Genomic DNA, 23,741 nt, shown 5'->3' on the forward strand with positions numbered 1-23,741 from the left:
CTATAGCTTCACGATGGTACTGCTCAGGAACTCCAGGAAAGCACAGAAGGTGCTGAAGTGTAGGTGTGAAATAGAAGTAGCTCTATTCACTAAGGCCATAAGGATAGAAAGGGTTACTCTATGGCATAGAAAAAGACCCCAAAAGCCTTTGTAATAAAGCATGTGTAAGTGTCATTACTTTCTCAGCAGTTAGAATAAATTAGGAAAGGGGGGAGCTAAATTCTTAAGATAAAGGAAAGTTTATGCCACCAGAAAGAAATAAATATAGCTAATATACTGAACATATTGTTCCAAACATTTTTCATTGTATATTCTCCCTGTGCAAAAACTTTACATAAAAATAGAATGCAGTATCCTCTTAAATAAGGAACTAGCTTCTCATTTGTAAGAAAAGCAAATAACCCACCCACTGTCAGAAGGAAAGTGCACATTATCTAGTGATAAGGTGGATGAGCTGTGGCAGGATTGGTCAGCCTCAGTTTATTTAGTCTTTGTCAAAGCAAATATTAAGTACATTTTTGTTCAAAATCTGACTTGTGACACCTGCTTACCTGTTTTTAGTTGATAAAGCTCTCATAGAAAGTCACAGCCTCTGCTATCTTATCTTTCAGTAGGCAAAGTGCTATTTACCTTGCATGAGCCCAGCATTCCTTTTTTCCACAGACAGTTTAATTAGGATGCATGTTCACCCAACAGAAGCAATGAATGGAGTGGTAAATAATAGTTGGTTGAGCAATCTGAAGAATTTCATTATCAGTGACTTATTGTAATCATTGTAATTAAAAAAGATAAAAGGTCAAAGAGGTAAGTTTAACCTCAGAAGAGGTACTTGCTGCTCACCAGATAATTTGTTGGAAATTGATGCCCACCACACCATTCACAGTCACAATTCAATCCTGTTAGAAAAAGCACCTTGTGTATCAGCCTTAAAGCGATCCAATTATCATTATGTTAACACAGGTCATTTGAGATGCTTTACATGGAATTATCAATGTGCACAACTTAATGTACACATTTAAGTGGCCAGCATCTGCTTTGCATGTGTGCAACCATGATTCTGGGACAAGTAGATGAACTGTGGCAAGTGAGAATAACAGGAAAAACTGAAGGTGGTATAGGAAAGAAATCACTGCCTGTGAGGAACTCACTGCTGCAGTGGCCCTCTCACACTGCTCAGCACAGTCCTGGGCCCATGCCTTCCAAAAAAAATTACCTTCTCCAACTTTGAAATTCTCCTAATGCTCTGAAGCTACAGTTGTGCTCAAGGAAGTTGATCCACCTCAGGCTAGCTCTGAAAGTTTAGAATTCCCAAGAAATTTAAAAATTCCATTTGGGATTAGCAGTGCCTTCCTTAGTGTGCTTCATTTGTAGCTCCTATGAGGTTCATTCTCACAGTTCAGTTCATTCAGACAGTTTTCAGATACCCAGATGGCAATCCATATGTGCTTACCCAAAAGCAACCACATTACATATTTCTGTTTCCTTGTCATTTACTGAAAATATTGATGGATTTATTTTAATTATTGATTGTAATTCCTTAGTATAATCTAAAAGGGGTAGCATACCAGATACATCATTTGCACAATTTCACTGACTTCAGTGTTACATCAAAACCTTTTACCTCCAGAAGGATTATACAGTCTTACAAAGGAAGATTGAGTATAATTCTATTTCTTGACAAAATTCCTGATTCTTCATGGGAATTGTTCTGCCTTTTCTTATTTCCCAAGCTCCAGAATATGCTCAGGCAATTCAATACCTCAGAGTGCCAAACAATTATTCCCAACTGAATCATTTTTTATTTTAACACATTTCTGAAAATGCAATAGAATTACTGTTACTCTTTCTTGAAAGAACATATGCTATTAATTAGTATCAGCTAAAGCTACTGCAGACATGAAACAGTACAGGTCACCATGTGGGTAGAAAAGGGAAATTGGAAGCAAAACAACACAATGCAGTACACTGAAAGGGTGTGTGAGGAGACCATGGGAAAATTGCCTTGGCATCTACCATTGCACAGAATCAACCCCACCAGAAGGTAATATTCACCCTCAGCTGCATCTGCCTTAAACACTGAATCTCTCACTCAGTACACACGGAGCCAAATTGTACCAAATGGTACCAGGGACTGGTGACTCTTGTCACTGAGAAAGCTATTGGCCCGGGCCTGGCCCATATTATTGCCAGTCAAACTTGCACAGGTGATCTCCCAGGCAGAAACTTCACTCCAGATTCTTACTGCAAAGTTCTGGGCTGTCATTTTACTGGCTATATAAGGGAGCAAAACTATAAGTGACCATGCTGCACCATCCTGTAGCTGGGACAGGGCAAATGTTGCCAGACCTTGATGTTGCAGAACATATCAATCACTGTCAAAGTTACTTTCATAACCATGGATGAGATAAAAGGATTTATCTTGAAATCGTTCTAGTGTGGTTTCCCTGTCCCAGAGATAGGCTGACCTTCCACAGAGCCAAACACCTTGTGTTTGAGATTTGGCACAGTTTAAAAGCCAGGTTTTGCTCAGGATGTACTAGAGTGCCACATGTGATCAGAACAGCAAACCTTTCTTTGTGTTAGCTCTATTTGCTTGGCTTGTTAATTTCTTAAACATGGCAAAAATCGCTGATGCCGTTTTGAGACATCCATACCAACTGAAGCAACAAGACTAATACACAGAATGAATTGAAGGGACTGGGAGGTGTTGCATGGCACATCTTGACAAAGTGTCTATTAGTTGCATTTTAATAGATGCCCCCAACTTGATAGAATTATTACCTATCAATTACCTAAATCTTGACATTACCCTGCTAACTTTTCAGAAATTAATCAGGTTATGAATGCAAACATATGCTACAACATGAGCTAAGATAGAGAAATAACAAGTCTTCAAAAGGCCAAGAGCCAAAGGGTGACCTTGCTCACAAGATGCTGCCTGCAACCCATATTCTGGGTTCAGTTCCTGGCTCCTTCAGACTTCCTGTGTGGGTTTTGCTCAAGTCTTTTTAATAGGGAAAGTGTGCCTCACTTTCCGTATTAAAAATACAGTCATTTGTAAAAAGATTGGTCTTCCAGCAAGAGGAGTCAAACACTAAACTCGGTGGCATTCTGAACTCAAAAGGAACACCAGTGCAAAAGCACTCACATAATGAGCAGCTGCATCTGTGACATCACTGGTGTGTCTGTAATGATGGGCATCTCTGCCTTCTGAGTGCATCTGTACTGCCCAGGGACTTAGGGTTGGTCTTCCACTTATAAAGAGTTTCTCTGCCATTTGGGGTTTGCTTTGTTTTGGTTTTGAAGCCAAAGTATTTCAGTTAATCTTTGTTTTAAGCAGCACAAGTTAGGTTCGGCTTATAGCTGGATCCTGCAAGCAGCAATAAACACTACTCTGCCATAATAACTATAATTTTTTTTAAACATCCATTATTATTCAGGGAAGACTATCTGTTTTTAGACTCCAGAAAGTAATGAGTATTAGAGTCACTTACACTGTATTACCTGCTTTCTAAAGTAATCAGTCATTAATAAAGAAATTATTCTTACAAAACACACAGGCCTTGGCAAACCAAACAGGTGCCCTTTAAAGGAGATTTCATACCCTTGCTGAACACTTAATGTGATCCAGAAATACACCCTCAATTCTTAGATACATAAATTTTGTCAGCAACTAAGAAAGTAATATGTTCCCCCTTGCACCCTTCGTAAACTCTTTGTACAGTAAATTAATATACAACAGATCTGGACATGTCTGGATTTTCAGATTTTCTTCCCCTCACTAGTAGTTAAATGCCATCTTTCCAAGCCAGATGGGGAGCTAAGTAACCTCTGAATATTTAAAGTATTTTTGGTACAACAGAATACTAGACTGCGTGTTTTCATCTTTCTCTGTGATGTAAAAATTTTTCAAAGAATTAAGATCAATGTATAAATAAATTTCTAGTGATTAATCTCAGAGATACAAATGAGTACCTAATCTAAAGTCACTTATTTTCTTAATTCATTGCAGTTTGTATTTACATACTTAATTAGTATTCAGAGTGCTTAAGTTTAGTTTCTGAGATATCTGAATAACTTACCTCATTAAATGTGTCACCTATTTATGGAAAGAAATAATCTAATACTCTGCTGAATTATAGTATCTGCTATTTTCAGTCTGTCTTATGATTTTTGACATATGTTCACTAACAGTATTATTTTAATTTGGAACTTTGTTAATTGAAAGATGGTTTTTAGATTTCATTTATGTTAAAAATAATCTAAAAATGTTCAGCCTATTCCTAACATTCTTACCTCTGTTTTACTCTGCAAAGTCTGTATTAAAATACAAATTGGTTGATAAAACACTTGAAGATGGCTTATTTTAAAATTCAAAGACATTATGTTAGACTTGAAAAAACCTTGACATTTAGTTGAGAATTGTTAGAAATTAAATTTCTGTCACAAATACTGTTTTCTTCCTTTTTTCCCTTCCTAGGTGTGAGCTTCATCTTTTCTCTCTGAAACTAGGTTACAGCTGAGGAGTTCAAGATGATTCCTAATTACTCTACTGAAGAAACTGTTAAAAGAATCCACGTGGACTGTCCTGTTTCAGGACGGCACAGCTACATCTACATTATGGTTCCAACCGTTTACAGCATCATCTTTATCATAGGTATATTCGGGAACAGCCTGGTCGTCATTGTCATTTACTGCTACATGAAATTAAAAACCGTAGCCAGCATCTTTCTCCTCAACCTGGCCCTGGCTGACTTGTGTTTTCTAATAACTCTGCCCCTCTGGGCAGCCTACACGGCCATGGAGTACCAGTGGCCTTTTGGCAACTGTTTGTGCAAGCTGGCCTCGGCGGGGATCAGCTTCAACCTGTACGCCAGCGTGTTCCTGCTGACGTGCCTGAGCATCGACCGCTACCTGGCCATCGTGCACCCGGTGCAGTCGCGCATCCGCCGCACGGTGTCCGTGGCCCGCGGCACCTGCGTGGCCATCTGGCTGCTGGCCGGCGTGGCCAGCCTGCCCGTCATCATCCACCGCAACATCTTCTTCGCCGAGAACCTCAACATGACGGTCTGCGGCTTCCGCTACGAGAGCAACAACACCACGCTCCGGGTCGGGTTAGGCTTGTCCAAAAATCTGCTGGGCTTTTTAGTTCCTTTTCTGATCATCTTAACGAGCTACACCTTAATTTGGAAGACGCTGAAGAAGGCATATCAAATTCAAAAAAATAAGACTAGAAATGATGATATCTTCAAGATGATTGTAGCAATTGTGTTTTTCTTTTTCTTTTCCTGGATTCCTCATCAAGTGTTCACTTTTCTGGATGTGTTGATTCAATTACATGTAATAACAGATTGCAAAATCACCGATATAGTGGATACAGCTATGCCCTTCACCATTTGTATTGCTTACTTTAACAACTGTCTGAATCCCTTTTTTTATGTGTTTTTTGGAAAAAACTTTAAAAAATACTTCCTTCAGCTAATAAAATACATCCCACCAAACGTCAGCACACATCCAAGCCTCACAACCAAAATGAGCTCCCTCTCCTATCGGCCACCAGAAAATATCCGCTTGCACACCAAAAAGACTGCTGGGCCCTTCGACACTGATTGAGGCATTGCACAAAGTTCTTCTTTTGAACAACCTCGTGTGTGAAGCACCAAGAACAAGAAGATTCATCTGCGGTCCTGAACATCACAGCTCATTACAGCAACACTGGATCACCTCAGAGAAATCATACTGTAAAGGGTCAGCAGTGGCCTTACAGCTTACATTGTAAAGAGGACTGCTTTGTTTTCATTTCACTTTTCTTTACTGAAAGCAGCCTAAGTTTTGGACAGGTGTGTCAGAGTTCCTGCCACATCCCACTGTTTGCTTGGAACTACAAAAGAAGGGGAGGGAAAACTCCTAACTTAAGTTCACAGGTGTTTAAAAAGGAAAAGCTTGTATAAATAACATGAAATACAAAGAACCTGGCTTGCATATATGTGAACTATTCTGTTGAAGAAGTGGAGTTTTGTTTCTTGTTTTGTTGGTTTATTTTTAATTACATAAATGTTCTATAATCATATTTATAATATATTTTCAAATATATGCTATAAATAGAGGCCCAATTTTAAACTCAAATGGAAATTTAAGGTCCTTGAAATTGGTCTTATTCTGATTTATGCTCCTATTTTTTAATGGCAATTTTTTCATAATAATATATGCAATAAAATGCAGATTTATTTATTAAATATAGAATAAATATATTTTTAGATTTATATTCCTACTCATACATTTCAAACATTGCTTCAGAAATGTACATTTATATCTCAGTGGGTATTTTTCTAGTAGTTAAAAAAAAACTACGTATATGCACAGAAATGGGGTTCACTCAGCCTTTCCTCATAAAAAGCCACCCTGACATTGAATAACTTTATATACAGAGGCAGTTGACTCCATACTCTGTATGACTAAAATTTAAAAAATTCAAATTCCTGCACATTTAGGAAACTCATGTACTGATAAGCAAAAATATGGCAATGCTTATGCATCAGTTTAACTAATAATACTTTTAGTCCCATCGCAAAACATCCGAGATCAAACTTTACTCTTGGCTTTTATGGAATTTCTCTCCATTTATTTAAAATTATGTCCAGGGTATTTTCTCCCTGTAGAACATCTTTTATTTATATGGAACAAATTCAGATTTATGCTAGTATAAATCAGAACTAAAGTCTGGCTCAAAATCTCAGTACAAATCAAGAGGAAAGGAGACAAGCATGTGGGAAGTTTCCACCAATGATGTCCTCATATGTGTCCTTTTTACCTCAAATAATGAGCTTCAGATAATATTTATGCTTGATTCACACCCATTTATTGTCTTCAAAGATAAATGAGTTCATAAGTACTCTTTGACACTACAAAACTTAAGAAAAAATCCAAAACTTTACATATATCATGTAGAAAATTACATGCCCCTCGAGAATTTACAGTATTTATTATCTTCAAAATCATACATATAATGTGGCTTTGTCTCAAGTAGCGAGTGGTTGGATTATGCATATTTTCTGATGATCAAAATCAAAACACAACAAAACAGTTATTTCTGTAGTTCAATAATTTTTAAGGAAAAAATGGGACTACAACCAGGTCTAGAAATCTTCCTACTCTTTCATTCACCTATACTAAGAGAATTTTTTTCAGTTTTGCCTTTGTTCTTCCAGCTGCAAAAATGGGAACAATGTGTCTACTCATACATTGCAAGGCGCTGTGACGAGTCACAACTTCTAAAGCTGTATGATAAAAAAAACTCTCCTTCATTAAAACTTTAGGTTAATTTAATTGCAAGCCAGTATCTTGACAGTTGAAGCCTGAACGTCATTTAACTATGCCATCTAAAAATATATTTTAATTGTTATACTGAATACTTTCTATTTAGCTCATATCCTTATATGTGAGACAGCCATTTGCTTAAATTGAATGTGGCAGTAACCCCATGCATTATCAATAGCACTCAGAAAAGGACCAGTGCCCCAGCCCTCTTTAAGCTGACAAAGGACTGGCAGAGACTGCCATTTATCTGTATTTTGTTCATGGACACACATGCACATGCTGAGCAGCATCAGGAGCTTCCCCTGGCAGAAGCATCTCTGTCCAGCCATAATTCTGCATGCTGTGCTTGCCACCTGCTGGATGCAGCCACAAATTTGCTTTACATCTCAAAAGTTGTCACAGGAAGCAACAGCAACACTTCCCTGCCACCTGAAGGATCTGAAGATCCTCATCTGTGGCAAAACTCCTCTATAAATGAAACACAAACTTGCCCATCTGGGAGGCCAGTAACTTCCTTGACAGGATCTAAGCAAACATTTTCTCATCAGCTACTCATCCCTTTGGTCACTGAAACCCAGTGTCCCCAGTGACCACAACAGGGAGATCATTTGCAAAACATTGATTGCATTACTACAAGAGACATCTCAAAGACATAAAAATCAAAGCCATTGGTTACTCATCTTGATCATTTCATGCCAGATCCTTCAGTTTTAAGAGGCTGTGTTTCCTAAGCTACTGGTGCCACCTGCATCTGCCTGTGCCATGTGAAAGAGCAGGAGCATGCACATTCAGCTGTGTTACTGGAGGAAAGGTAGGAAGGGATTGCACCTGGTGTGCTCTTAGGGCAGCACAGACCTTGAATTGATAGGCAAAGAAAGTGGAGGGGACAGCTTTCCTAAATGAAGCGGGGAAATTTTTGTTCTCCTACGCAGTAAGGAAACAATCATCACCTGCCAAATATACTACCTCCTTAAAAAACAAACAAAACAAAACAAAAAACCAAACAAAAAACCCAACAAATCAGCAGATACTGAAAAGAGCCCAGAGATAAAACTCTGAAGCAACTCTAACTGGGTAGCAGCAGAAAGTAAACTCCTTGGAGCACAGAGTTACTGTGTGCAACCAGATGCTGCAGTTTCACAACACCCCAAACTGACAGCTAAGGGAAGAGCCCAGAGGATGGACACCCACACCACCTCTATCATGTATCTGCAACCAAAGCAGGTGCTGGGAAATGTGTTATTGCTGAGCCTTACACTCCCCTGCCCACCTGTGCATGGGGCAGGCAGAGCACAGGTGAGGCAGAGGGGACAGTCTGGCCTTTGCTGGGGACTCTTGGCCCTGTGCTCCCTCCTAAGGGGCAGAATATTCTTTGGTGCAAGGACCTACCAAGTGCCAACAAAGGAGGGAGTAAGATTTGGCTCTGTAAGACTTTGCCATCTTTGGGGAACTTTGGATTGAGTCCTCTTAATATCAAAAGAAAACTGGCTATAGATGTTTAAGAACAAACTCCCATTACCTTAAAACCCACAAAGTTAAAACTATTGATATGCAATAGTATGCAGTTGTTTTTAAAAGGAGTACCCACAGTGCTTTTCATTTCTGTGATGACCAAAGTAAAATACTACAAACTCTGAGTCTGTCCTTGTACTCTGCTGTTGTGAGGAACCCAAGTCAGTACTAATGAGAACAGCATACAACCCTAAATGCAGGCATTACAACCCTCATTCCACCACAATTTGATTTATTTGAATGAACACCTTTTATTTCTGCTGAGTAATTACTAAATTACATATTTGACATGTACATGCATAATATCTATTTCTATTTATTGTGCAATAGTACTTTCAATGACTCATGTTTTGTGCTCTACTCCCTGCTTGCTTGCCCATTGTACACCCATCCTAAATCATAGTGTATCATCTACACTGGTTAGCCAAATTCCAACAAAATCATTACAGGTAGAACAGGAATTCATCTGGCTTCTTGGCCTAACAATTTGCTCCTGTTTACATTGCTAATCAAGAGGTTGCAGAGTAAGCACAAGACCAAAAGTCCTTTACCTTGCCAGCATTACTATTAGGTGATTTCCATTGTCTACATGAAACTGTGACAGTAGCAGAGAACAGAGTAAAGTTTTCTAGTTTTGTTTGAATAGCTTCAGCAAAGGTTTCTTTTGATAAACCTGACCTCCTTTTTAAGTGTACTAAAGTGCAGGTATTCCCAGGGAAATATTTGCCATTGAAAGGAGAAAAAAATCCTTGGGAGAGGGTGGTTGAAGGCCTAAAACAGAGACTTGCTGAATTTGTAAATATTAAATGTTAAATGTAAATATTTATTTTTGGTTTTGCAACAGACTGGGGGGAAAAATACACACACACACAAAGAAGAAACCTTTCAGCTTAGTGCAAAGTGAGGGCTGTTCTATCAATCACTGAGTGCACCTCCACAGCGACCTCCCAGCCAAGGCTGAACTAACAAACCCTCAATGCTACGGCCCAGCTCAAGCTCAGTGTCACCAGCGAGCTCTACAGACATGGCAGGACACTCAAGGGATGGGGACAGAGCAGATCATGTCTGAGAACAGCATTGTGTCATCTTTTTACTGAACTAGTGCCATGGGCACCAGCTTTGTAGTTGGCAAGTTAGTTAACAAAAACTAGGTATTATTTTCTTTTCAATATTTTCTTGCAGTTGTAACTTGTGACTTGTGGACGTTAAATGTTTTCTATTTCACTAGCCATAGCTTTCTATCATAGAGGTTTACCTCGATTATATAACAACTTTCACTGTCTGAAGTGTTACTAAAACCATACAGGTCATCAATAAATGCCTTTGTATGAAAGTCATCTCCACTTCTGTGTTAAGCATCCAAAGCAAAGAGATCTGTTTCTGTGTTGGAAGTACTATACTGTTATCTGTGTAACTACAGCTATACATGTACATATAAATATTTTTTAGGCAATATCATCCTCAAAGTATTTCTGTGTAATGCTGTAATATTTTATACCACTATTCCTCATTACTTTTAACCCTGATCCTAATCCAGCTCTCCCTTAAAGCTTTGAGATGTGTCTGCAATTCTTATTGGAGAAGATACCCAGCTAGCTCCAAAATCACTTGTAGAACAGCAGTTCAGTAATTCATGTCTGTACCCCAGAACAGACTAAGCTAATGAAGTTTACTGAGTGGAGACTTAGCAAATTGCTAATTTTCCTACATACAAGTTGGAGTTTGAAGCCAAATTTAGGTTTAACCTTTTAGAAACTGAATTTAATTTTAGGGACGTATTTATTTAGAATACTGTGTTAAATACAGGATCACATTACATTATGAATGATAGCCTTGAACAGCCTGACTCAGGCTGCCTGTAGCTGAGTATTCCATGTAAATAGATCCACTTAGCATATAAGCAGTGCCAGATTGTACTGTGGCTGCAGTGGAAACAGCATCAGGTTGCAGAAGGGAACCTGATGATAATAAGATATGACAATATGATAATAAGAAGGGATTGGGAAGGGGAGGAGGGGTTGACAGTGAAATGAATGCTAGATTGGATTTTGCCATTTCCAATTTGTATGAAAATAAAATAGAATTTAGTATTTAGCATATCCCTAGCAAACCCCGCTTCATACCGTGTCTTACAGTGTCACATGCTGGAAAAAAGTGAAAAACAGTTAAAGGTTAGGTCTATGAAATTTTTATGGCTTATCTGCTGTATAACTTATTTTTCATGTATATAAATTATTCCTCAGCTTTGTGTACTGGTAGTATTGTTAGGCTACAATTAAGCAAAGGCTCTGGGGCAGGACAGACAGAGCCATACCTTGGAGCTTTATCATGAGTGATGAGAGGTGAAGAATTGTTAGAAAAGGATGGAAAGCAAGGCCAGTTGCTGAACAAATACAAAACTGTAAAGATAATTAACCCATTAAGTAACATTTTTTAATTTTTTTTTAACCAAAGTCATGCAAATAATTAAAAATAATAAAGCAAAAAAGAATAGAAAATGCCGAAAGAGAATTTCAATTCCACTTAGAATTACGAAGAATTTCAAACATCTCCAACTCATATTCTCAAGCAAACACAAACTTGGCCATTTCTGTGAAATTGAATGAATAAACAGAAAAGTTGAAGTTAACAGATATGTGTAAGATGCAAGCAGCCGCTTTGCTACTATTGGCTTTTCTTTCAGAAAAAAAGTTGAATTATGCACTTGAAATTTACCAGATAATTATATGCCCAGGAAAGGGAAACAACATATTGCCTATGGGCTTAGATGAGCTTTGCATACCTAGCCTGAATCCTCCTCCTGCTTAGCTAAGCCTGAATCTTCCTCATGCTTAGTTTATCACATGGCAGACAACTACTCCCCCCCCCAAAAAAAAAAACAAAACAGCTAAACCAGAAAACAGAATGGAAATAAATAAATTTTGTGAAAATATGCATTACAGTAGTGCTATTTAATTTTTAAATCACCTATGAAACACTAAAAGATCTAAATAACTTTGTTACAACAAGTTTATAGTCATGTAAGTAATTTTTAAGCTTCTATAAGGATTATGTTTCTGTAAAAAGATCTCCAGGCATGAGCAGCAAGATTGCAGACCCAAAGCCCTCTTTCTGCACAGCAGCACCTATAAAGTGAGGCCACATGTATGATTTGCAGGATGCCTTTCAAAGGCAGGACATAAATAAGTGCCCCTGAGATGGAATGTCACTTGCCAGAGCATTGTTAGTGTTGAACCTGATTTTTGTGATGTGATTATTCTAGATACAAATGGAAAGAAGCAGTAGAAAGGCCTACTCTGTATACTAGACTGTACTATACAGTGCCATTTTTTATTTGTTAAATTCTGAATAATTATATTTCTGTTATTTTTTTATTTTCTCTGCTTATCTATGATGACTCTCTATACTGTGACCTGTCATTTTTACATGAGAGTACACAGCAGATACGGACTGTTCTGTTTAAAAAGGAAGTAACATATTTTCAGCAGCTTTCTGTCTAACACAGCTGCAAAACCAGTAACCTTTTTCACAGAGCCATCTACACCAGACTGGTTGTATTTTGAAATACTGAAAATATTAAAACAATACAAAATAACATTAAATAAGTGTCAGTTTAACTTATTCTTCATACTGTATGTTTAGGCTGTTTCTCTCGAGTTTTGTCTCTCCTTAACCCTACAAGCAACTGTGTTTTTATCTTTAACTCAGCAATATGGAGGAGAACTATGTACAGAGTCTGACATGAACACTTGATTCTAGATAATGTACATTATCTGTACAGCTTACACCCTAGAAATTCTACAGTTGCTCATATTTTTTTCTTTAATCAGCAGTCTTTGTGATTTAATATCCTGTTAATTGAAGACTTAAACATTTATTGGAAAAAATACACTGTATTTATTGCTTAAACTTAGATAACATTCCACCAAGGGATGTGCTCCTACAATTCTTTTCCCAAGGGATTCAACACTAATGTGTACATCAAATATGCTTTAAGTGCTTGACAGATCAGTACCAAAATGTCAACATTCTGTACTATGACCCAGAAATATGCATTTGATTTAAATGTGGAACTGAACCACAATACTGTCAAGACACTAGAAAATATACACTACATTTGAAAAAAAAAAGCTAAAGGCATATTCCAATTTTTATCTCAGTTCCAGCCCAAAAGTCAACTGTAAACTTTTCATGCAAGATAAAGTTTTCCTTACACTTCACTGCTTATCTTGGAGCTGTTTAAAGGCTAAATTTTCTGCCAAGTTAGTTCAATTATTTTGACAAGGTTATCCCATGACAGAACATGCCTTTATCTCTCCTGACATATCGTTTGATTGGAGAAGCTGACCAAGACTGCAAAGCTCCAAGGAGATCATCACCCCTGCCATCCCAACCTGCACAGGAGATCAGTGTGCACAGTGCACAGCAGTGCAATCCAGTTTCACTTATTGCAAAATAAAATTTACTCCCCCGGCCCCATACAGCCATGGAGGCAATGATATCCTGAACAAAAAGTATTATGGGTAGAGATATCCCTGAAATTCAACTCCTATGCAATACCTACAATATTTCAGTTACTGACAACTGACTGCCAGCCAGCACATACCAACACACTACTGCTGCACTGCAAGTATGGGCTAGAACAAACACTAGGGCTTGTTTTTGTTTGGCAAAGCCTTGCATTCAATTTATCATGTCTACACTTAAATTTTGAGATTTCCACCCTATGTTTTTCTCCTAACAGCTATGCACGCAATACTCTAGGGGTTAAGTTCATTATAACAAAGGAGAAAAACATGGGCAATACTAACAATTTGCTCCAACACACACTGTGTTAATCCCACATTGGTTTTAAATATGTGTTTTCACAGAAAAAACAAAGGAATCTAAGACTTTCCCTATATGTTTTTAATTTGGGAAATGTTTGATTTCCCAAAAGCACAGAGCAACTCTCAGGAGGTCTCTAACAAATTTGAAAACAAACAAACATTCTTTTGCACAAGCTTTGAATCATAATGTAGACAGTATTTTAGATGCAAACTGCTGACTGCACATTTGACAGGATTTTGCTGGCAGTCATTTCAGTATTTCTTTCTCCTTCAGAGGGCCTCTGAGTAACAGGACATAAAATATTCTTTTAACAGAGGGTAAAAATTAAAATATACTCTGAACAATAAATACTGGAAGACAGGTCAATGCAGCTGTGGTTCCTAGAGCTGTGTTACCCACTATTAATTTCATTATGTTGAAAATGGTATAATTTCAAACTAAGAGCCTCCCTAACAGGCAGAAGTGGTCTGAAGGCTCATTATTATTTCAGATTCTTGTAAAGATATAAATCTTCAGGAATTATAGGACTTAAAGTTGTAAACATGCATTTAAGTATACTTTAAATCCCTTAGTATTCTACATTTCAACTTTCAAATTACAGCTTGTAATAGCAAGCATTGACATTGATGTAGGGAAGCAAAACAGGTCTGTAAACATTGGCCATAAACCTGTCACAGCTGTTCCTGTGTGCAGACCGACCATGCCTTGGAAGGTTCCCGTTGGGCAGTGCCAAAATCTGTTTCTTTCCCATCTAAAATGTTATTGCTCTGTGGCCAAGATTACAATTGCTAGTTTGGTAAATGAGACTGCATTTTTAAAATTATGAGAAAAAGAGAAAACTCTGCAATCACCTAAGTGCACAATATTGAAGAGTTTTAAGAATATGCTGAGTGGCACTGGTGTGGAAAAGAAGTTTGTCAAAACCACAAAACACCCACTGAACCCTCTTTGCACTGATATCAGCTGGAATTTAGTTACTGGCTTCAATGAAGAGACAACATTAGATTCAAAAACATAACACGTACTATTGTTCACTTTAGAAATTGAGAAAAAATAGCATCTGAAAAATCATTTTATCTTCTCTGAGACAGATATAAAAATATAGCATGCATTGTGTCATCATCTGAGGAGATGAATACAGAACAGATCAAGGTAAAATGATGGAACCAAGCATTTCATCCATCTACTTATAAAGGTTGCTTTAAACACAGCCAATTCAACCTAGAAAACACTAAAAAATTAAACACTATTTCCTTATGCTGTGAAGCAGCTTCCTAGCCATCTTCTTTGGTTTGTGCAGTACCCAGCACTTCTTTGCAGCACATACTAATCAGGCTATTAACCTGATGTGATTCTGCCTCACTAACAGAGAGTTTAAAGTAATTTGCATTAAAACCATGTAAAGTGTCACTTAATAACAGAGACAGTGGAATAAAACCTTAAGTTGAGAGGAGGAAGGCAGGAGGAAACCCTAGCAGCATAAAAACTTTTATTGGCACTTATGAGTATTTTTCCCTGATTGAAGCAGAATTCATGCAATAACTATAATCCCATAACAAAGATCTGTAACTAGCCCTTAAGAACTACTGTTATTTTCTGACAGTTCAGAAAATGCTCTTGTTTATTTCAGGAAATGAAACATCAAATTTATTTTAGACTATCCAAAACTGAATATCTAGGTTAACATCAGCTAATTGCCCAGTGCCCGTATTTTGCTGAAGCTCCCACTGTCAAATAGGAGGCTTATGCACTAATTTATAACTAATTAATTCTTGTCACCTAATCAGGGTTTTTAAGGTAGCAATACACACTTCAGTACCTGATACTTAGATCATGCTGCGCAACAATAGAAAATATACAATCAAATATAGTGAAGGAATTATTGGAGATAAATTGCTGTTAAACAATTTTAACAAATTCAATCTGAATTATTGTCACCAAGATGTATGTAATAAAAAGAAAGATCAGTATTGCAATAAAGTCACCTACACACATGGCAGCACAGGCCACAGCACATGTCACAGTTGAGAGGGCCACAACACACAGAGTGGCACCACACAATATCAGAAAGCTTTAATCCATACTCAGTAACACCTTACCTAACCAGAAGGCTTCAGGTATCTGCCCACACACAGTAACATCAGGGCACTTCAGAAGGCTGCAAGCAACTGCCCTCCTTGTTCTTTAGCCCAACCTTCTATCCCCTCCTGTTGGTGCCCTGCACCTGTGTGCCCTCTGCTCCCTTTGGTGGTTGGTCAGTGCCCCTGGGCACTCCATGGCTCATTGCTGTCAGTGCTGCTCACCTGCTGCTCACAGCTGAAACCAACTGGGGATGAGACTCAGCCCAGCCCCATCCCAATCACCACAAACTCTGTGCCTACATACACAAGACATCCAGGCACTTCAACAATATTTGTATCACGATACACTTTTATCTTAGTAGCTAAAAATTACTTTTATTATGTCATTAAATGTAAAATGTTTTTCGTTATCAGGTTCATACAACAAGGCTTGGATGGAATGGAGTACTTCTATAATTTTTCATTGCAGGGGCCACATTCAGACCCATCACCACATTATTTTCTGGTCACATATTCAAAAATCAGAAAATATCCCTGCAGCAAATGCATTGCAATACTGCCTTAGCTGCTTGATGCAGAACAGCAATACTGAGAAATTGTCAGTGAAATAGTAGCAGGGTGTGTGTGTCTGTGTGTTCTGTTGATTTTTGCACATCTGTTTGGTTTGGGGGCAGGGGCTATGCATGTGGGGATGCATTTACTTACTACAATTGTTTTATCATTTAGAAAAAGCACATATCTCAGGATCTGTTTTTCTTCTTTGTTTCACATACTCTTCTCTTTATTTAGGTATCGCCCTTTTTATTTTGTTTGCTTTTGTTTCCCAAACAAGGTTCTCTGTCTTGGTATTCTCTAATGTTATTTGAATCTTGTCTTTCACCTAATTACATTATTTCAATAAACTTGGAAAGGTCCAATCCTAACCCTATAACCCCAAAAGAGGCTCAAAACTTCAGACACACAACAGCTCACTCCAAACACCATTGCAGAGCTCACCATCAGCTTGGAACAATAAAGGAAGGTAAAAATATAGCAGTCCCCATCCCAACCAAGCAAGTAGATGTATCTGTCAACAAACAAACACATAATCCTTACAGACCAATTCCTCTCTCCAGAGGAGGTGAACACCTTCCTGTGCTTATGCCACCAGCTTCTAGAAGAAGTGGGGTTTTCCTGTTTTGCTTTTCCAAGTGAGAGCACAGGGCTGACAGAGAGGGAGCCCATCCATAACAGAGCTCAGACTTCCCTCTTCCATTTCATGTGTATGATGTTTCCCCTGCTTTGTTGTTGACCTCCTCATTATATCAAACATTAAAATTATACAGACAAGAAAGACAACAAAGCATTAGAGAAATAGTAAAACTAGATTTTAGGCTAGCCCTGCTTCTGTTCATACATGTAGTCTGCCATTTGCTAGAACACATTTCCTCTCAGAAAGCTGTTTAGGAATGAAAAATATGTAATAAAATCTTTTGAACACGTTCCTTTAAAATATCTACTTGGTTCTCCACATCACACTTGTCATGTGTATGCACTAAGTTGCAACAAATTTCATTTAAAGTTTCATTGACAAATTATTAAATACTCCCCAGTTTGCCAAATTTTCCAAGGAATACAAATCTTCATGTAAAAATGCTGCTGTGAAAGACAATTCTGTGCAAACTTAGACATACAAATAAAAATAAATCACACTAAGACATCACCCCATGTGATTTCCTGAGGGAGAAAACCCCATAAGATTTACTGAGCTAGGAACAAGATAATAAGCGACAATCTGTGAATTAATACTCAAATCAAAGCATAAGGACTTTATATACTAAAAGATTTACTTTTATCCCCACTAATTTTTTTTCCTAAGTGTAAGCACTGTTATTTATCAACTCCCTAGTGAAAAATATTTGTGGTTTTCTTTTAAAAAGTGATGAAGCAAAACAGATGCTGCAGAGCAGAGCACAGTGACACAGGGAACTGTTGTTTGCTCACTCTCCAGCGTGCCACGCACATTATTGGCAATCATGCAAGCCCTCTTTAGGCCAAGTGCTGAGCCACAATGAAGCCTTGCTGCCTTGGGAGCTGTGCACGTGCAATTGAGATCAGGATTTGGCCACATCTGTGCTTTCCTGGCCCAACAAGCACAATCCTTGCTATATAAATTCTTACAGATGCACAGACAATAACTTCCCTGCTGGCAGGCGGCTCACAGAGCTCACGTTTGCCTTTCTCCAGGATACTGACCAGCAGAACACCAAGTGAGAGTCTGCTCACTTCATTCATCAGCTGCCCAAGCACAGGGAGCCTATTGTGATTCTGTCATGTCAAAGCCCACTCAAGCACCAGCTTGCCCCAGAGAACAGTGCCATCCTCTCACTGTGGGGTGCCCAGTGGCTGCCGAGCCTGTGCCTTGGTCCTGCTGAAGGGGAAGCATTTTCATCAGTCTCTCACAGCACAAAGACTTTGTTCCCCATCCAGCACAGGGCTCACAGAGACCCCAGCCCACACCAGGGGACTCTGTCACTCAAAAGAGGGTTCCTGGGTGCTGCCCTTTCTACCTGGCTCCTGGCAGGGCACACACATTCTGCTGCCACACTCCTCCAGGACCCACACCCAGCCTCTGAGGACACTTCTGTGCCTCAATAAGCCTGACCAGCTGCATCTGCGGGCTTCCCAGCCTGCCCTGGTCCAGCAGCCCATTGCAGCCCAGCCTGGGCTGTGTCCCAGCCCCAGCAATGCTGATGGACACTGAGCTTTGTCCCAGCCCAGCTCGATCTCCATGGCCCTGCTTGGCCATCCCATGCTGTGCCCCTCCCAGGTGCCCCTCACCAAGCCCAAGAGAAGAGCACTGAGAGGTTTGAGGTAACTCTGGCAGTGGTCTCTGGGGCCAAGAGGGGCCCATAGCAGAGATCAGGAGTTTTAAGGAATAGAAGTTTTCCACTCAAGCTTACTCAATTGCATCCTCCACAAATCCCACATCAGAATTCATAACGACTGGTTAGAATTGTCAGAATAATTTCAGTCTCATCTTAGCTTCTATCTGTTTTCTAAGACTCAGTCTCACCTGGGGACAAGTTTGAGTTTTGTTGGATATTTAAGGTGATCTAAAGGTTTTTACCAAACCTAGGCAGTCCACCTGACAAGCATTAAAAACCAGGTAGGGAAAAAATGTTCACTGCAGACAGGTCTGGCCTAGTGATAAAACACCTTAGAGGAGGAACGTCAAATGGGTCATTGTATTGGCAGCCTGAACTTGCAGCAACACCCCTTCACCATTTTCTTCTTGGCTCATTGAATGAGAAACCAGACATGGGTTCATTTTAAAGTTCAACCTGTTTAATCCATTCATAAACAGCTTTTTCCCAATATAACCACTTCTTTTTGCAACACAGAAAAGGAGAAATTTTGGCACCTCAGCACTGGAAAATTTTAAGAACAGATAGTTTGGATACCTATCAGGAATGACACAGATTAGCTTTGTGACAAAGCCATGGACTAACTAATTGGTCAGAACTTTCTATGGGTTTAGAGACAAATCTGAGGCAGAGGAGGAGCTGATGGAATCATTCAGTTGTTAGACATCAGCTTCCTCAGTTCTTGCTGCAGTTCAAACCAGCAGGCAAAACCCCTGCCTTTCACTACAAACAGTGCTGGCCTTGTGCTAAGGCTACAGTTCATTATACTGACATTAATTTATAGCAGAATACAGCCTGTGATAAGCTTGGAAGAACTAGAAAAGGCCTTGGCAGAGCTTCAGCACAATCCCAGCAGAATGTTTTTTTGTTTTTTGTCCCTTGGGATGGTATTCCTCTACCATAGGTGGTGTTTCACAGGAAATAACTTTAAATCTATGCTCTTGAATTACTTTGACTCTTTCAGAACTTGCAGTCTCTCCCACCAAACCATCTTCAAACACCGATATCAGGATATGCAGTTCAAAGTCCTGCATATCAGGATATGCAGTTCAAGAGGATCTGGTTTATTTGTAAATGCTGTTTTTCGTAAATTCTGAAAGAGCCATGAGTGCCTTATATTTATGATGCACCATTTGTACTGTGAAAGTATTGTTTTACAAAGTTCATCACTTTCCCCTTTTGTCAGCACTGGGCTACTTCATAACAAAATTATTACATTTTTCCTAAAAGATCATAATCCTTAAACAGCTATTTAATGAATATGCAATTTTTTACAAATGGAAAAATATTAATAAGTACCTGAAATAATATCAATGCAACCTAAAAAAACCCCAAACTTGTAACATTACACAGCTCCCAGTAATGATCTGCAAAGAGCTCCATATAATTGTATCCCTGTGGCTGTATTGGAGTGTGCCCCCACTTTGAGCACTTCTCAAAAAGGGGTCTTCCCTGGCAGTAAAAGTGTCATTTAAACCCTTTGTCCATGTAAGTAATTGGAAAACTACCACTTCTGTAATGCTAGAAAATTATGAAGGGAATGAAGGTTGGCACAATTTCTGAGTGATGGATATGGACTACATGAGGCAGTCCTCCTCTAACCATGTGGCCTTGGCCACAAGCTTAGGGACTCGTGGTGTAAGCCTATTTGAAATGCAGATTTCTATTGGAGTTTTTTAATACTTTGTGCTTGTGAGGTTTTTTATATTTGTTTCCATATATAAGCTTCAATTCTTGCAGTCTCTTAGTCTTCTGCCTGACTGCAGTTCCTCAGGGCAAAGAAAAATTTTATAAATCAAAATTTTTTCTGGATTACACTGCAGGGAAAAAAATAGACAGAAACACAATGCTCTTACTGCCTAACTCTCAATTATAGAAAAATAACATCAGTGAGAAAATTACTACTTTCATAATTACTCTTTTCAAGAATTGTTTTTCAAAATTCCATTAAAAGCTCTGAATGCATTTCAAACTTTGAAGCAATGAAGTAGATCAAAGTATATGTATGTCTATTCTCTCTTACTAAGGAAGATGCACAGTATTTGACAGCTACAAGAAATATTTTTGTGGAACTTGTAGGATCAAAATGGCAATAAACTTAAAGCAGTATGTATCTTGACAGATTTAAATACAAAAGATGCATGTTATGTTGCCAGTTAAATGGATGGTGGTGTTTTTCTCTCCTTCTCAGGACAAGCATGGAATGTTTTAGACAAGAATCAAAAGAAAGGAAAATTATATTTCTTTTAGTCATTAAAAGCGTAGCTTTCCTGTATTTTAACAGGAAAGTTTTCCCCCCTCTGTTTGAAGGGGGGAAAAAAGGGTTAGGAAAAAAAAAGGTCTGAATCAAACAGGATATAGGACATAGTTAAATGCATTAGATTGCCTCTGGATCAGAGGTATGTGTATTGCCATATACACCATTGCCAGATCTTCAATACAAAGTACTTCTATGGCTAGGAATAAATCAGAGACAGGATTAAAAATAACAGTATCTTCTTTAACAGAGAGAACAATTCCAGAGAGATTAACAAGTTTCCTCTGTCATTTAGTACCTTGACCAAAGAGTCCACCAGGATCTCTGTTTCTTCTTTCTTTGCTACATTTCCTAGATCTGTATCTGGAAAGAAAAAGGCCTCTTAGTGTCACTGGGCCAGGTTTGCAATGAAAAGCTCATAGAGGAGCAAAATATTGAGGAAGATACTTTGCCTGGAAACACAAGTTCATCCTCCCAAGCAACATCTACCCTTTGCTTTGTCCATTTTCCAACAGCAGCTGCTGGTCATCTGTCATATGAATATGCTTTCAATATACTGGGCTTGAAGCAGCTGCACCAACTTGAAACTCATTTGAAAAACATGTTTATAGAGAAAGACAAAGGAAATGACCTGTAACATTGTAGACAAAATATGTTCCACATGAGAGCTCCATCAGTTGGGCTTTTACCAACTCAGTTATTTTATTGTTATTCAAGGTCTTCAGTTTTCATTATGCTGCTTTTGTTAGTAGGTCTGGAATACCTCTTACTTCCAATCTGTGTTCCCATTATTTTCTGTGGTTCTTTGGTCCCAAAGAAAAAGCAGAAGTAAACCAGTCATTTAAGTGGAAGGCTCCACTAGACACTCCTGTGTAACTACAGCAAGGTGCCCAAAGTGGCATCGATGACTAAAGCAAGATTTGCTTTCCTAGCAGGTGTGTGAGGAAAAGGTACAAGCAGGTGCTTCCTATCTTTTGTGGCTATGAAGAGACAAGAATGTGTGTCAAAGGAGAAGTGACACAAAATGGTTTAAATTAATGGTTTTTCTTCCAAGAAATTCCATGCAAAATCTGCCTTGAACAAAGTGATCCACCTTCCATCCACCTACCACTCAAGCCATTAGAATTTAGTGAAATGTAAGTTAGACCACAAATCTAACTATTGTGGATGTTAGGGTCACATCTTAGAGCATAATGAAGAGAAAGTTGATTAAGAGGGTATTCTCTCACCTTTTATTCTGCAGAAATCCTTGAATTGATCCAGAATTATTTCCAGTAAGCCAAAGTAGTAATTTTTGTTTCATGACAAAATCTCTAAGTCCAAGTTCCAGAAGCTTGTTATTCAGTGACAGGGAGATATTGAACATCATGACCTGTTCTCATTTTCCTCATTGATAACAAATACCAGTTTCTTCAAACATGAGAGAAGTTTCAGCAATTTGCCTAATTCAGAAATACACTGGGACAAAAGCAGCATTAATTAAAAACTGTATGAATCAAAACCAAGCAAAATCCCAAACTTCACATATTCTGTTCTAAGACTTCCAGTGAGAAAACAAAGTCAAATGTGAGCAACATACTGAACAAACCAAGAGGCAGCTTTGCTAAGGTAGGAAAATCTTTGGCAGCAAACCAAGAGGAAAAGATTCCCCAACCCTTCTAGAAGCTGCATAGTAGTAAAAATCAGCTAACCACAACAGGGAAGGAACATCACCTTTCACTATGAAACTTCTCAGGGTGAGGTAGGAGTATTATGGAGCTTTAAAGGGGAGAAAATAGTATTTTTATATCTATATCTAAAGACTCTATATTCCATATTTCAATTATTATTTTATCTGGCCAGGCTCTTGGACCAGATTTCTGGTGACATTTGCACACAAGCAGCAGCTGAGCTGCTCCATGGCTGGAGTCCATAGTCACAGCACACCGTGGGTGTGACATACAGGCTGCAGAATACAGCACTGGGCCTTGGGATGGCTTTTCAACCTTTCTATGAAGCACTACTACAGCAACATTTCCACATCAAAATACTTTTCTTTTTTTTTTTTTTCCCAGAATACATTTTAAATAATTCACAGAAAATGTAAGGATTTCAGGTAGCTGTGATGTTTCAGAAGGAAGTGGATCAAAGCATGGTCTCTCCTTTACTCCTCCTTTACCCCTTCCTAGTAGATCTGATTTCAGGGTTGGAAGCTGAAAAGTACACTAAAATATAATTAAGAAGCAGAGAAAAATTAGTAGCAAAAAGCCTGTGTCCAAAACTGGACCTGCTCAGTCCCAGTATTTGTGTATTACAAACTAGTTTTACAAATTGTTTCAAATCAAGTTGGTATAAGGAATATTTTCTCTCTATTGTGCTTTACCAAGCAAAAAAAGGAAATCATTTAAACATCTGGAGTTGCCTGGGTGTAATACAGAAGAATATGGATACTGAATTTAAAACAGTTATCTTATCTGTGATGCCTAACATCTCCATGTGTGCAGGCAAAAGTATTTCCCAAGAATGGTGCACTTTATGCTCTGAAGCTTGCTTCTCTTTTGCTTCATTGAGCTCTTTTCATACAAGTTTAACAGACATTTCTCTAACTGAATTTATTTTCAGATGAATTCATGGAAATGAAATTTGACTATGGTGACAAGATTAAATTGTTTGCACTCTGTGGTTTCCTTTGTTCCATGAAAACTACTGCTTACTAAAAATAGCAAATTATTGATTTTTTAAAAAGTCCACTGTTACCTTTTGTAGTTGAACTCCTTCTTTGAATAAAAGGAACCTAGAAAAAAATCTTCAGTCAGATTTGGTTCCACACCCCTCAGTAGCATGGATTTGATTTGTTGT

At 38.4% G+C, this 23,741-nt stretch overlaps 1 protein-coding gene across 1 annotated transcript; it reads left to right on the top strand.

The window, feature by feature from the left end:
• Positions 1–4,508: 4,508 nt before the first annotated feature.
• AGTR1 (angiotensin II receptor type 1) lies at positions 4,509–6,132 on the top strand. The gene has a single exon (XM_036388958.2). The coding sequence runs from the start codon at positions 4,534–4,536 to the stop codon at positions 5,611–5,613; it is 1,080 nt and encodes a 359-aa protein (XP_036244851.1). The 5' UTR covers positions 4,509–4,533; the 3' UTR covers positions 5,614–6,132.
• Positions 6,133–23,741: the final 17,609 nt, after the last annotated feature.

Source organism: Molothrus ater, chromosome 10 (genome assembly GCF_012460135.2).
Source record: "Molothrus ater isolate BHLD 08-10-18 breed brown headed cowbird chromosome 10, BPBGC_Mater_1.1, whole genome shotgun sequence".
Classification (NCBI taxonomy): Eukaryota; Metazoa; Chordata; class Aves; order Passeriformes; family Icteridae; genus Molothrus; species Molothrus ater.

Bases quoted from the DNA above. Each gene is read 5' to 3' on its own strand.
- AGTR1 (XM_036388958.2), top strand. From the start codon at position 4,534: ATGATTCCTAATTACTCTACTGAAGAAACTGTTAAAAGAATCCACGTG.